Here is a 15,077-nt window from a genome sequence, read left to right as displayed (position 1 = left end):
AATAGAAATTACACTATTGGAAACTGTCTAATCTATATTCAGTCATAATGACTGCACTGGATCGACATAAAAAATCGTCCTCAGAAAACTGATGCCCAGTTCTATTTCTGACGCACTCCACGCGCCTTCGCTACTTCTGACGCGAAAAATAAAAGAATTTGACAGCCTCTGTTGCGGCGCGACGCGACACTATAGCCTACAACGATCGCGTCGGGTGTAAAATCCACAAAATCATTCGAATGCAGTGTTTTAACTTTAAGTTTGAAACCAACATACAAACCCACTGATACAAAACTTTTGCATTTGTTATTGGACTTTTGACTCCAAATCCTGCAATATAGGCCTAGGTCTAGGGGACATTTTCCCCCCAGTCATCTCAATGGCAAAAATTGTAACTGAATTCACTTAGCTCGTGTGACAACTTGCCCCGCAGACAGTATATATAGGCTAGTCAGTATTTAATTTTTAAATACTTACACATTATCTCGCTGAATTAAACGAGCATTGTATTGTTTTGAGAATGCATTATCTCTGCACTTCAACTTTCTGCCGTCGCTTTCTAAATTCCCAGAGGGTCTCCAATTTTCGCCCATTTTTCCAGATCTCCCACAACATCCTAATCTAAGTCATGTTGTTTATTAATTGGCTGACAAACATGCCACTGCATCTACGAGCAGCAAGCCGGTCATGTCCTTTTGATTAACTTCTGCTTGCTAATTAACGGGGTCCTTCTTATGCCTTTAGGATCACTGAAATGAAAGGCTAAGATTTTCCTCTCTCTTTTACATCTTCACAGCTTAATGTGGGCTAATTGCTGAAGGGTTTGCGCAAATTCAGTTTTTTTTCTCTGCATGTGTAACAAATTAACTTTTTCTGCCCAATACAAACTATGTCCGCTATACCAAATCCCAATAACTGACTTTAAAAAGACAGACTTTTCATAAGTTTGCGACAGAACAACAGAATGAGATTTATGTTTAGTTTTGACGAAGAATAAGCCAGTGTCATAGAAGTGAGTCAGTATTTGATTTTAGTTTTCAGAGGAGTAGGCTATGCAGTTTGCAGTGCAACAAAACAACTTGTCAGAGGAAGTGATATGATCTCTTCCGTATTCCCGAAGTCTGTTTGCTTGGTGAATTCATCATTGAATGAAACGGTTCTTATGTGGGCTGACCGAAGCAAATGGACTGGATGTTTACACACTTGTCCGTCAGGTTGGCTCCATACGGCCTTACAGATATCCAAAAAACTGTTAGACATCTTGGAGAGCAGCGCGAGTCGTTTAAGTGCTCTCTGTTTAGAGATCTATTGCAGAGATTTGAGCTGCCACTTCAATATCAACAGTTTTGAGTTTATTTGATCTCTGGATGTCCAAACTCAAGCAGCTCCACAAAGTTTTATGGAATTTTTTGTTGTTGTTGTTTATTTTTTGAATAAATTCGGTGGACAGTCTGCAGTTTGCAATATTATTCCTCAAGCGTTTGAGTTACCAACAAAAAAGTCATTTTAAAAAAGGATAATTATGATAAACGCTTTAACTTTTCTTCTGGACTTTAAACGTATTTTTAAGAACCACAGAGCGAACAGAACAAAATGTAATGGATACAGCAGATTTCTTAAAATTAATTGTTGGTAATTCAAAACTCTACAAAAACAAGAACTCTGTCCTAACATATACTGTACATTGGAATTTTTTGTTGTTGTTGTTTATTTTTTGAATAAATTCGGTGGACAGTCTGCAGTTTGCAATATTATTCCTCAAGCGTTTGAGTTACCAACAAAAAAGTCATTTTAAAAAAGGATAATTATGATAAACGCTTTAACTTTTCTTCTGGACGTATTTTTAAGAACCACAGAGCGAACAGAACAAAATGTAATGGATACAGCAGATTTCTTAAAATTAATTGTTGGTAATTCAAAACTCTACAAAAACAAGAACTCTGTCCTAACATATACTGTACATTAGGCCTATAGCGAGAACAGCTTTATGTCTGTTTTTTCTCTGTCTATTATAAGCGTAAAGTTTTGTGCTTTTGCCATAATAGAAGTGGAAAGGAGTAACAGGAGAGTTGGTGATCATCATATTAATGAACTTTATTTAAGAAGATTGCACATTTTCTGTGGCAACTGGATCAGCGTTTGTATAATTTGTATTAATGATGCAGTAACCATAAACCAGCTGATTTCTTTTATCTGGTATAGTTTATATATGTTAGCGTTTTCGAAAATAAAATAAATGTGATGTTCGCTATTAAACTACTTTTAATGAGTTGTGACAGATTTAGGTTTGCATAAGATATAATCGAAAACTTCCTTTTGACTTAAAATAGCTACAAATAAAAATATCATAACTTTAATGTTGCCTTGTTGTATAAAATAGGCTAATGACGTTGGTTTGTATTACATATCATTGTACTACATACACGTTCATTAATAAGCATAGGAATATAAAGGAACATAGGAATAAATATCAATAGTAGCCTATAATTTTTTCCCCCTGAAAAATTCTTAAATCTCAATCAGCGGCAGTTTACTATTTTTGCTGTTGCTTTAGGCCTTGTGATTGTTTCACACGGTTGCTTCCTTATGTAAATCCAATTACAATTATTTATTTTTCCTCGTATTTTATTACAATTGTGCTTATACATGGCATACATCTCGATAATAAAAAAAAAAGATGCTTCTCCAACGTAGAGAGTAATATCTGATTTTATTTTTCGTCTAACTAAAAACCATAATGGTTTCAGCTGTTGCATATATGATTTAAAGATAAATATCAATAGTAGCCTATAATTTTTTCCCCCTGAAAAATTCTTAAATCTCAATCAGCGGCAGTTTACTATTTTTGCTGTTGCTTTAGGCCTTGTGATTGTTTCACACGGTTGCTTCCTTATGTAAATCCAATTACAATTATTTATTTTTCCTAGTATTTTATTACAATTGTGCTTATACATGGCATACATCTCGATAATAAAACAAAAAAAGATGCTTCTCCAACGTAGAGTAATATCTGATTTTATTTTTCGTCTAACTAAAAACCATAATGGCATTTCAGCTGTTGCATATATGATTTAAAGCCATAGGCCTACGTAGCGTAAATTCAAAATTTAATATTGTCATCGATGTATATATCATAATCGGATTCATTCAGGGGATTTTTTTTAGCCAATGCGCGTTTAAAGGTTGATCCTTGATCCCTGCTTTGGTTGAGTTCTGACAGCGTCTCACGTAACATGTTCCTGGATCAAAATCCATCAAATCTGGATTCAGTACACTACTTTGGTGATTTCAAGTTAGGCCTATAAGTGCTCAGCCAGTCACAATTACGTGATTTAATCACATTCTCCTATCTCTCATAACAATTTTGTTTTATTAAGAGAAAACGTTTTGGAGGTAAATGGTTAATTGACAGGAGCCACACGTGATTGATTTTTGGGCGTATTGAATAAGACCGCTGTCTCGCTCTCTCCCTCTCCCAGTTCACGGGTCTTTGTTTCTGATCCTCTAAATCCCACCCACTTGAAACGAAGAGGTGGAAAAAAATCGCCATCTCTCTCGCTTATACACTAACTTGTCCCCTGTTAATAGCATCCTGGTTCACTATTTGCGCTCTCGTGCTCGGGACGGGGTGATGGAGACTGAGAGTTGTCTGTCTTTCTCCTCGCCTTCAAACAGGATCACGCCAGAGAATTCACCGGGTTTGGAGCATAATTCCGGCACGTTCTTTCAGTGTGACGACCTCCAAAAGTCTCCGCATCTTCATCTAGCGCGTCGACATGAGTTTTTTATGGGACGCTACACTGGCGGCGGCTCCGCGGACTTTACGCACGGCGTCGGCACTACAACTCCCCGCGCCTCGCCTGGAAAGCATACGAAGTATTTGGAGAATATGAACCAGGACCAAAAACCTTCGATTACTGAGAAGAACTCCTCATTTTATGAGACTAATTCTGACGGTAAGTGAAAACTAGTTCAGTAGTTGAATGTCAGCGAGGAAAACCTCCAAACGTCTGGACTGTAAACGATAGGCTACTAGTCGTAATAACAACAATAGCCTAATAATGACATAATAATAATAATAATAATTCTCAAAAGCCGTTTACACAATTTAATTTTTACACAATTTTTAAATAGGCTACTCCACCTGAGAGGCCCAAAACATCTAGTAGCTAGGAATGTGACTAAAAATCTGTAATATTTTTCATTTACGCATAATTTCTTAAAACGGATATATGGCAACTGGAAATGTAAATATCATTACATTTACACTTAAAATTATGTCACAGCAAGAAAAGTGGTGTTATTTGTGCTAATTAGAGATAGGCTAGATTAAGCCAATTGAAATAATGTATTTATTTATTAAATTAGACTTTTCGGTTAATCAGTATTTCGTTCGAACTGGAATCCCACTTGTTAAACACGTTTGAAATGGCCTGTACCTATGAACTTTTTTCATTTCTCCAAAGAACCTCCAAATAATCTAACTATATTATATATAAGTACGTATGAACCTTTTTTCGTATATATATATATATATATATATATATATACATGATGTTCACGATGTTAAAGTGATATGTGTATTCGTTGTTCAAAGATGTTTTCTAAATAACCGCAAAATAAAACGTTCTTTTTATTACATATTTTATGTATAGTTATAAATAAGTCATATAGTTAAAGCAAAACAAAAGAACACTTTATTTAACCTTTTTTTAACCAGGTAAGTAAATTGAGAACGGGTTCTTACTTTCAATAACAGCCTGTTCTGAAAGTTATTAGTATTATTTTATTACAGCTGAATGGTTCATGTTGTAAGAGCTGCGTCTTTTAGGAAATGTCAGGCCTGCTCACAGTATCCATAGCGCATTTCGTCCTCACAGTTTCCCAAATGATGATTTAAAAACGCATTTATAAAGTTCTAGCATACTTAATTTTTTTTGAGGTTCAAAACTTTTTGAACTGTTGTGATTTAACGTTTTCTTTCCTCATACAGCTGGAACAATTTATTTCAACCGCAAGTCTCAATTTAAATTGCAGGCCTAATCATAAAATATTGCGATGTGTAGGCCTAATGCTCAGAAACAATATCGTCAGATAGACCAACAGCATTCAAATCTATCGCCATGGATTTGCGTGCATGGTTTTGAGGCCTGTTATGGCCATTCTTGGCTGCGTTTGAATGCTTTACTATTCTGTCACACATTCTAAATACGAACATTGATCTTGGATTCTAAATTCGTTTCATTTATAAACGATCATGTCGATATGAGAGACGTGTTGAGCCATGCAGTACGTTCTTCAACCTTTTAATTGGGGACCTCACCTTATGGGGCTTATGGGGGTGTGCCAAACAAATATAGCCTGGATTTGATTGGTGGGAACGAACTAGTGTTGAAGACAACACTTTAATAATAAGAGGCCTGTTTTGTCTTTTAGCTTACTGTGCTATAAGGGGGAAGAAATGCAAGGTCATTTCTGCCATATGTGCCGGGGTTACAGCGTCGAACTTATACATTATAGCCTACTTTTTGAAAGACAGTTTTTGACATGTTTACGATCATTTTTAAAACTTCATCTTTATTTATTTATCGCTCTTTCGAAGGCCAGTGGAGACATTTTGGGAGATATTTAACTAAAATAAAATGAAAATAGTAAAGTGTTGTTCTATAGTGTTCTTTCTAAGATAGGCTAAATAAGAGTACAGTATATAACTATTCTGTTCCTAAAAGCATTTAGTTTTTTTTTGTTTTTTTGAAGAGATCAGATATAATATAATGCCATAACTTTAAAGTTATAGAAGTAACTCTAGTAAATGGTTTCCTCTGTTTTGGTGAAAATTAAATTAGGAAAACCATAATTCATTTCTGCCACCTAATCACCAAGCAAAGACAGACATTGAGCTGTAAAGCAAACTGCCTGGGGATTTTTATGACCCTAGGTCAGATGTTTTTAATATCTACAGAAACATCGAAATTATAATTTCACTCTAATTCAGATGTTTAGGAAAACCATAATTCATTTCTGCCACCTAATCACCAAGCAAAGACAGACATTGAGCTGTAAAGGAAACTGCCTGGGGATTTTTATGACCCTAGGTCAGATGTTTTTAATATCTACAGAAACATCGAAATTATAATTTCACTCTAATTCAGATGGATTACAGTGGAGTTCTTGTGAGGAAAACAAACAGAAGTATCATTGTCAAATACTATCAGCCAGTTCTAGATCTGCCTACTAAAAACTATAAATATAATAATTGTTTTTTATGTCTCAAGAACAATGCTTTGACTCTTGTATGCATTTGAATTAATTAAAGCAATTATTTAGTCAATTTATTGACCTAGATGATCATGGTTTGAAACAATATCATCATTTTGTCATTATGCACAGAATGAATCACTCTTGTTCAATTATATACTCAAGCAGAAATCTCAATAAGATTTGAAAAAGAGAAACCAACTATATATTAACACACTGAGACATGAATTCTGCTTTCTTTTCCATGAAAATTAGGGATACGATTATTTGATTACAATTAAAAACACAGGAGAGACATAAAAAGTTAATATTTTAGATAGAAGTACTCATGAAAGAATAAACACCCTCTTGTAAAGGACTATGACTGGATTATTCCTTTTAAAATAGCTCTTCCCATCCTTATATTCTCCTGAGAAAAGCAAACACGTCCTGTTTGAATTATGTTTATTATTATAGTGATTATAACATAACTTTTTTTTGTCAAAATTCCTTCACTTCTTACAACCTTTTAACCTGTCATATCATAATAGCTGTGGATTTTGTAATGACATGCATTTCATTGTACTATTCAAGCAAGCGTTTAAGCTTAGAAAAATTGATTTTTAACTGATGCCATTCAATCTCAAGTTTCAAGCTTAATCAAAAGAGTAAGCTCTGCTGACAGTGTGCTATTATCCTTTTTAAAGTTCGTGGAATACTCAAAAGTAGACTGAATATTTGAAAGAGAAAATGTTGCAATGTTGGTTTAATGGTCTACTATTTAATGTAAACTGCAAATATATTTTTAGTTTTATGTGCCTGTTGCACACCATTATTTTTAGGATAGTCAGGAAGTACATTACATATCTACTGGTGATGAACAAAATAACTTATTTGGTTTACATACAGTGATTGCAATTAATTTATCACAGATCAAAAATGTTTTATTTTTTAACAAAGTTATATTTAAGGAATTTACGTTGTGCTGCTTCATATGGAAACCTGCAATATAATGTGTATTAATTTAACTTGTAAACGTTATAATTCTATTTCCTAATTAAAACTCATATATTTGACATGCGTTTGTGGTTAGTTTGAGGTCGTTAAGGCCTGCAGCTAAATCAGGTGAGGAGGAAAAATATTCAGGCTATACATAAAAAAGCCATTAACTGCAGTTTAGAAGACAAGAAAAGCACTGTACTTAAACAGAAAATGATGTTTAATTAGCCTGGGCACAGTATTTATATTTGCTTCTTAGAAACTAAATGTCATTCTGTCTTGGTGTCAGCAGGAGATAAGGCCGTACCCAAGACCCTTGGATATCCTGCTCTGGACTCGGAGTGTTGTGGAAAACTGAAAGAGCCGTCCAACGGGTTGCCTGGAGACTCCATCGCTGACTCCATCGACCTGTCAGGCAAGAACAAGAAGCGGAGAAACCGGACAACTTTCAGCACCTTTCAGCTGGAGGAGCTGGAGAAGGTCTTTCAGAAGACACATTACCCAGATGTGTATGCACGGGAACAGCTGGCACTGAGGACGGAGCTCACGGAGGCAAGAGTGCAGGTGTGTAAGACTCCACCTTCTGCAGGCAGTGTAAGATTAAATATATAAATTGTCATTATTAAAATAATCGTCATTGTCTTATTTTTTCTATTATTCTATTAGTCTATTATTCTCACAAAGGCTGCATTTATTTGATGAAAAATACAGTAAAAATGGTAATATTATGCAATATGATTACATTTCAAATAACCTTTTTCTATTTCAATATTTTTTTTAATGTAATTTATTTCTGTGATGGCAAAGCTGAATTTTAATAATATTTGGTGCTCAAGACTTGTTAAAAATTGTTGTGCTACTTCATATTTTTGTGGAAATTGTGATGGAAAAAGATGTTCAAAAGAACTTTTAGTTGAAATAAAATTTTTTGTAACATTGTACAAGTCCTTACAGTCAGTTTTGATCAATTTAATACATTCATTTGCTGAGTGAGATGTATTCATTTCTTTGAAATAAACTTAGTGTAATTGATAATATGGATAAAATATCTGATTAATAGATAGTAATTGGTTTCAAATTTGACAGGATACACCATTTCTTGCACAGATTTCAATGCTTTCAGTAATATTAATGTTGCTCATCTATTAAATAAATGGAATTCATTGAAAGGCAAAGTGTTCCATTTTGACAGGGCATATATTTCCATCATTCAATAATTACGTTTAATATATGGATATTCAGGTGTGGTTCCAAAACAGACGGGCCAAATGGAGGAAAAGAGAGCGTTACGGGAAGATGCAAGAGGTGCGAAACCACTTTACCACATACGATATCTCCCTTCTCCCTCGCTCCGATTCATACCAGGTACACACGCAAATACACAAACACAGAACACAAAGAGAGCATAAGACAGAGCTGTGGTTCCAAAACAGACGGGCCAAATGGAGGAAAAGAGAGCGTTACGGGAAGATGCAAGAGGTGCGAAACCACTTTACCACATACGATATCTCCCTTCTCCCTCGCTCCGATTCATACCAGGTACACACGCAAATACACAAACACATAACACAAAGAGAGCATAAGACAGAGTTTGAGAACAAAAATGTAGCTTTTGTCTACGATTTCAACACACACAGGGGAGTTGCTTTGGTTTGGCTGGAGACATAGTGGACATTATAATGATTTATATTTGTTGTCAGAAACACAGACTGAATTTAGTTTTATATTGCATGTTAGTGTAATGCCATTAATCTTGCCATATGGCACAGGCTAGCATTAAACATATTTAATTTGTATACATGTTAATTAAATGTAAAAAGATTCTAAAAATGATTTTAAAATGTGTTTTTTCTGTCCACACAGATGCAAAATAACCTATGGCCAAGCAGTGCGGGAACGGGAGGCGCCGGCGGAGTGGCCAGTGGTTGTGTTCTGGGAGCGGACAACATGGCATCGTCCTGTATGACCCCTTACCCCCATCCTCATGGCAACCTACCCGGGCTCATGGGTATGTCTACGTCTCCAGGCCATCCTCATCATCATCATCATCACCCGCCCCACCACCCTAGCATTAACGGGATATACTCACTCCATGGCTTCCCAGGAAGCCTGGGGGCCCATTCCTTTGAGCCCGGACCAGAGTCTGAATACAAGCCCTCAGGCCTGGTGGCCCTGCGCATGAAAACCAAAGACCCCGGGAGCCTGTTATCCTGGCCGACATGACCGTGCAGCTGCAACTGCAACTGCGATTGTGATGACATCACTGAGCCAACAAACAGTTAGCATGCCTGCACTTACCGGCATGTTAGAGCTACTCAGAAACACACAACTGAAAGACATTTTTTAACGCTCAATGTACACATCTCTTTTTTTTGCAGGCTTCCAGATGTTCGCGGTTCCCCCAGCCCTGTGGCGACCTCGAGCGGCAAGAATCCCGCCTCGAGCCTGTCCTTAGAGGCGGCCGCGCGCACCAACTCGCGCGGAGAGTCGCGAGCCCCGCTTCCCACAAACGAAAGTGAGTACAAAACTTTAAAAATCAGCGAGCTCGGCTCCCAGCTGAGCGACGAGGAAATCGAGGACGGCCTCTTTCACGAATTCAAAAAATTTGGCGACGTGAGTGTTAAAATCAGCCGAGTCAACGACGAGAGAATCGCATTCGTCAACTTTAGGAGACCGGATGATGCCAGAGCGGCGAAGCACGCGCGAGGCCGGCTGGTGCTCTACGACCGTCCTTTGAAAATTGAGGCGGTCTACTTGAATAGGAGGAGAAGTCGATCTCCTGTAGATAAGGACCATTTCTCTGTCGTTGTAGGCCACAGACATTTGCATACCCAGAGGCCGCTCTCTCCAACCGGTCTGGGTTACAGAGACTACCGGTTACAGCAGTTAGCGCTGGGTCGGCTTCCTCCTCCCCCACCCCCGCCGTTACCGAGAGAGCTTGAAAGAGAAAGAGAGTTCGCCTTTTATGAAGCCAGGGCGCGGCCTGCATACATCGCGGAGCGCCCCGCTCCTTTCCGCGAGGAGGACTTTATCTCTCCCGAGGACGACCAGAGAGCCAACCGCACACTGTTTCTGGGTAATTTGGATATTACTGTGACTGAAAATGATTTGAGGAGAGCTTTTGAACGATTTGGGACCATCACAGAGGTGGACATTAAAAGACCCTCTCGGGGCCAGAGCAGCACCTATGGCTTTCTTAAATTTGAAAACTTGGACATGGCCCATAGAGCAAAAATTAGCATGTCTGGTAAAGTTGTGGGCCGAAACCCCATAAAAATTGGCTATGGCAAAGCCACCCCCACCACACGCCTGTGGGTGGGCGGTCTTGGACCTTGGGTGCCTCTGACTGCGCTAGCCAGGGAGTTTGACCGCTTTGGCACTATCAGGACCATAGACTACAGAAAAGGAGACACCTGGGCTTATATTCAGTATGAAAGCCTGGATGCCGCTCAGGCAGCCTGCACGCACATGCGTGGATTTCCTCTCGGCGGTCCCGACAGGAGACTGAGGGTGGACTTTGCTGACACGGAGCACCGCTACCAGCAGCAGTTCTTGCAGCCCCTCCCTTTGCAACACTATGAAATCGTGGCTGAGTCTTTCGTCCATCGCGCCACCCCCGAGGCCATCAGGGTCCGAGAACGAACTCCCCCACCGCTGCACTTCAGAGAACGAGAACTGTATGCTGGGGCTGAATGGCCTGTGCCTGCCATCCGTGAACGTGTACGAACTCCTGCCTTTGAGCCCCTCGAACACTTGGAGCGCGAGCGGCGGCGAGAGGCCTGGTCACTGGAGAGGGAGCTGCCGGGCAGGGATGCTGCACGCAAGCGGCGGCTCATGGAGGATGGGAGACATCTGGAGTGTTCACCTGACAGCAGCAGCGAGTGGGCGGCCCGACGTCGCAGGCCGCCATCCCTCGAGGGCAGCCCAGGAGGAAGCAGTCGTGATGGACGATTCAGCGACTCCGAGCGGCCAGCGAGAGCAGACCGGGTATCCCCTTCACGAGAGAGCCGCAGCAGCCTGGACCGAGGCCCTGGTGAAAAGCGCATTAAAAGCAGCAGCAGCCTCTTAGAGTCCAGTGTCAGTGTGAGCCCTGCGGAGAGAAAGCGCAAAGCGGGCGATTCGGCCAAAGGTGCCTCCAAAAGGGACCGATCTGAGAGCAGCTCCAAAAGCAGCCAGGCTTCAAAGCAGGACGCAGGGGGCAAGCTAAGCATGCCCTGGAATGGCATGCTGCTCCTAAAAAACAGTAACTTCCCAGCCAGCATGCACCTCCTGGAGGGGGACCTGAACGTCGCCAACAGTCTCCTCATCGACGGCAGCACGGGTGGTAAAGTCACACAGCTGCGCATTACACAACGCCTTCGCCTCGACCAGCCCAAGATCGACGAAGTGTCTCGGCGCATCAAAGTCGCAGGCCCAGGCGGGTATGCGGTTCTACTGGCGGTTCCGGGCAGCTCCGAGGAAGCCTCATCTTCGGACCCAGCAGCATCGACGCAGAGGCCCCTGCGCAACTTAGTTTCTTACCTGAAGCAAAAGCAGGCCGCCGGGGTCATCAGTTTGCCCGTCGGGGGCAGTAGAGATAAGGACAACACTGGGGTCCTGCATGCATTTCCACCATGTGATTTCTCTCAGCAGTTCTTAGATTCTTCTGCGAAAGCTCTTGCCAAAACGGAAGAGGACTTCCTGGTCATGATCATTGTGCGAGGATCATCTTAACAATCATAATACACACACAAGTGTTGTTAAATGCAAGCTTCTCTAAATGTCTCTTAATTGCGTGCTCTTTAAAGCAGAAGTGGTACTAGAGTAAAGGGCAAATGTTATTACTTGCTCTGCCAAACATGTACACAAAAAAAAAAAAAGTGAGTGAAAAACGCCCATTCTTATAGCAAAGTTTAGCTCTATAGCAATATATTTGTTTTCATTTGCAATTTATTCAGAGGTCTAGTTTGTGATAAGTTGTATCCTGCATAAAAGAATGAATGATATTGGGAATATTAGAATAGGAATTTAATTTGCTATTGGTCATTAAACGCAGTCTAGTTCCAACACTTCCTATCAACATGTATTTCAGTCAGATTCCAGAGAGTCATCCCTGTACAAAATCCTTTTTGTGAATGTTTATTTCGTTCATGTTTATGATTATCAATTAATCTGATTTAATGGGAACCTGGTTTATGTGTCTTGATGCTTTGAACAATCATTCAGTAATGGGGAGTGTAATATAGGTATATAGTCCTGTAGGCCACTAAAACAGGCAGAATATTTTGCTCAGTGAACTGCATGTTGATGCTAGTGTTGTACAGTAAGCCGTTGCAGAGGTTTAATATATGTAGCCAAAAATGTCATCAGTGTTATATCGATTGATACAGGCTGCATTTTTAACACCCCTTTATCACATTAAAAATAATTTGTGAATGTATTTTGATTATAAAAGTAGATATTTCTAAGCCCTCCTTAGACCAAAGCATAACATCAAGCTTTCAGTTTGTTTAAAAATGAAAAAGGTGTTACTGTTTTCATATTTTTGGGTTACATTTGCAAAGTTTTGAATGAAGCATAATTCTGGTTTCAAAGTGGGATAGAGTGAAATGTCTCTGTTTAAATTATAATGGGTCTCAGATAATTCATTTGTTTGCATAGGACTCATAATTTCCCAGGTAAAACCTATTTACAGTGATATTGTTAATAATGGTATTCTTATGAAGGCCTCTTTATAAAGTTAAAGAAAAAAGGTGCATTTACTACAAAAACAGACTTTTCCATTCATCAATGTAAAGTGCATGTGCCCTATAATGTGATATTGTCATAATCACCCGTAAATTGCTATGTGGATAGCACTAAGAAATTAAGGTGTATAACAAATGTAAAAAAAAACATCAAGCCCACATATTTGTACAAAAAATAGAGACTTGATACCCTAAAGATTTGGTTCCTGTGCAACTGTAAGACAGTCTTACGTTTTATTTCATTGACATACCTTTAGTTGACAGTATAGACATTGATTTAAGTATGTTTTTAGTTTGAAATATTACACAATGTTGTGGTTCTTAGGTGTCATTGTTTGAATGGTTTTAAAATGGCAGTCTACACTTTTCTCTAAAATCCTGAAGAAGTAGAAATTTGTGTTCTTAGTCTGTTTAGCTAATTGCAGTGTACTGATCTGATGCATAACTAACATCTTTTCATGTATGACTTTTCTATTCACACTAAATTGTGTTTTAAAAGTTGATTGCTTGGTGATTTCACAACATAACAGCTGTTTGTGTACATGAATAAATGGACATACTGTTCGTTCAGTCCCGGCCACACAGGACAGGACAGTACAGGACAGGAAATGGACCGTTCCACAAGTGGACTTCACATGGCTGGAAGCAGAAATGATAGTTTGAAATGATTCAGGAGCCCACTTGGATGCACGGGGGCAAGAGCTTTCCATTTAGTGTTAGTGTACTCTCACTGAGAGCATCTTCCTGCTTGTGTAATTGTTTTTTTTTTTGTGCTTACAGTTCCCGTATTTAAACGGAAATAATGACACTCTTGATTTGTGCTGTGTTTACCTAATTTCTTGATTGGGGGAGAAAGAGGAAGCGGTCTCTCACACCTTGCACAGCTTCTGACGTGGCTGTTTGTACACACAAAAAGTGCACTGGCCCCTCATTTGATTATATCACGCTATCAATAAATTGTTTCATTTGAGGGAGAGAATGTTTATTCGTTGGAAATCAATTGAAGAACGCCTGCCGCTGCTTTTTTCGGTTGTGTTTCGGGAGGAATTGTTGCTCGATTGCTTGTTTCTGCTCAGGAAAGAGATATTCTCCTCCGGGATCAGTCATGGCAGTGAGAGCGAAGGGTGAGAGAGGCTCGATGTTGTTGTTGATCTGTGTTTTCCACCCTTGTGTCCTGGAGTTGCCCCACGTGCTAAGTAACCTGAGGGCACTGCTGCCCCCATCCCTCAAACAGATCAGGGAGAAGGGGGCCGTTCTGCTGAGCTTTGAGAATGAGTGGAGAGATGATGTTTGCGCAGACCTTCACCTAAACTGAAATCTTTCGATTCTCCCAAGGCTGGCGGCTGCTTCCTGTATGTGTCCTTCATCTGGAAGTATCCAGACTTGCTGTAACCGGTCCGGCCGTACAATGCATTGCCAGCACAAACCTCAAATCAGTGATTTCCAGTTCAGAGGAGCAGGCGTTTGTTTATCCCATCCTTTGATTTCGTCCGATATGATTTTGTTTTGCTCCATTGAAAATCAGTGAAGGAAGAGGATTTAGAAAAGCCGAAAGCGTTTTAGCCTTCGAAATTGATAGTTTTGCTTTCTTAAACGTTTATTTTCCGAAAGAGAAAACGATGACCGGTACGTGGTAAATTGACCCTTCGTTGTGAAGAATCCCTGAAAGAAAACATGCTGCCCGTGTGAACTCCACCCAGAGTTAACCTGGAGTTTGCTTGTGAGGAGCCTCATCAGGAGGAAGAAAATGAACTTCCCTTAGTAAGATGTCCGGTCAGCGGCATCACTTCACCAGCAGCTCGTTCAGGCCTCTGATGCGAGGATCCAGACCAGTCCTCTGGTGTGGGTGGTGAGTAGGGAGTATTTGCTGTATACCAGGTCTTTAGACTTTAGAAGTCTACCTGGTGCAGGTAAGTGTCAGTTAAGGAAATACATTAGAACATTGCCATTGGTTGTAACTGATATATTGGCCTCTAGTTTCCAAAATCATATTTATTTGTTTCTTCTGGGAGAAAAAAAGACAAATGCAGAAATATATGTAATATTTTAGATAGGAGATTATTGTGCTTGAGATTTTACACGCATAAATTGGTAACAATGATAAAATGTTAAAGC

The 15,077-nt window shown here is 39.6% G+C and overlaps 2 protein-coding genes across 2 annotated transcripts; both read left to right on the top strand.

Annotated features, from left to right (window-relative positions):
- The first annotated feature begins 3,608 nt into the window (after positions 1-3,608).
- LOC107550467 (homeobox protein aristaless-like 3) lies at positions 3,609-9,601 on the top strand. The gene is made up of 4 exons (XM_016231749.1): positions 3,609-3,956; positions 7,529-7,800; positions 8,479-8,601; positions 9,100-9,601. Exons 1-4 carry the CDS (start codon positions 3,632-3,634, stop codon positions 9,457-9,459), a joined length of 1,080 nt encoding a protein of 359 aa, XP_016087235.1. The 5' UTR covers positions 3,609-3,631; the 3' UTR covers positions 9,460-9,601.
- LOC107550454 (putative RNA-binding protein 15) lies at positions 9,521-13,110 on the top strand. Its single transcript, XM_016231738.1, has 2 exons — positions 9,521-9,540; positions 9,615-13,110. The coding sequence occupies exons 1-2, from the start codon at positions 9,521-9,523 to the stop codon at positions 11,947-11,949; spliced, it is 2,355 nt and encodes a 784-aa protein (XP_016087224.1). The 3' UTR covers positions 11,950-13,110.
- The last annotated feature ends 1,967 nt before the right edge of the window (positions 13,111-15,077 follow it).

Source organism: Sinocyclocheilus grahami, unplaced genomic scaffold, assembly GCF_001515645.1.
Source record: "Sinocyclocheilus grahami isolate Dianchi unplaced genomic scaffold, SAMN03320097.WGS_v1.1 scaffold399.1, whole genome shotgun sequence".
NCBI classification, from domain to species: domain Eukaryota; kingdom Metazoa; phylum Chordata; class Actinopteri; order Cypriniformes; family Cyprinidae; genus Sinocyclocheilus; species Sinocyclocheilus grahami.
Note: the sequence above shows the minus strand (reverse complement) of the source record. Positions and strands in the feature narration are given on the sequence as shown.

Excerpts from the sequence above, each read along its gene's own strand:
- LOC107550467 (XM_016231749.1), top strand. The coding sequence starts at position 3,632 with ATGGAGACTGAGAGTTGTCTGTCTTTCTCCTCGCCTTCAAACAGGATC. Across the intron at positions 7,801-8,478 it reads TCACGGAGGCAAGAGTGCAG|GTGTGGTTCCAAAACAGACG; the intron begins GTGTGTAAGACT and ends ATGGATATTCAG. Across the intron at positions 8,602-9,099 it reads CTCGCTCCGATTCATACCAG|ATGCAAAATAACCTATGGCC; the intron begins GTACACACGCAA and ends CTGTCCACACAG.
- LOC107550454 (XM_016231738.1), top strand. The coding sequence starts at position 9,521 with ATGCCTGCACTTACCGGCAT. Across the intron at positions 9,541-9,614 it reads ATGCCTGCACTTACCGGCAT|GCTTCCAGATGTTCGCGGTT; the intron begins GTTAGAGCTACT and ends TTTTTTTTGCAG.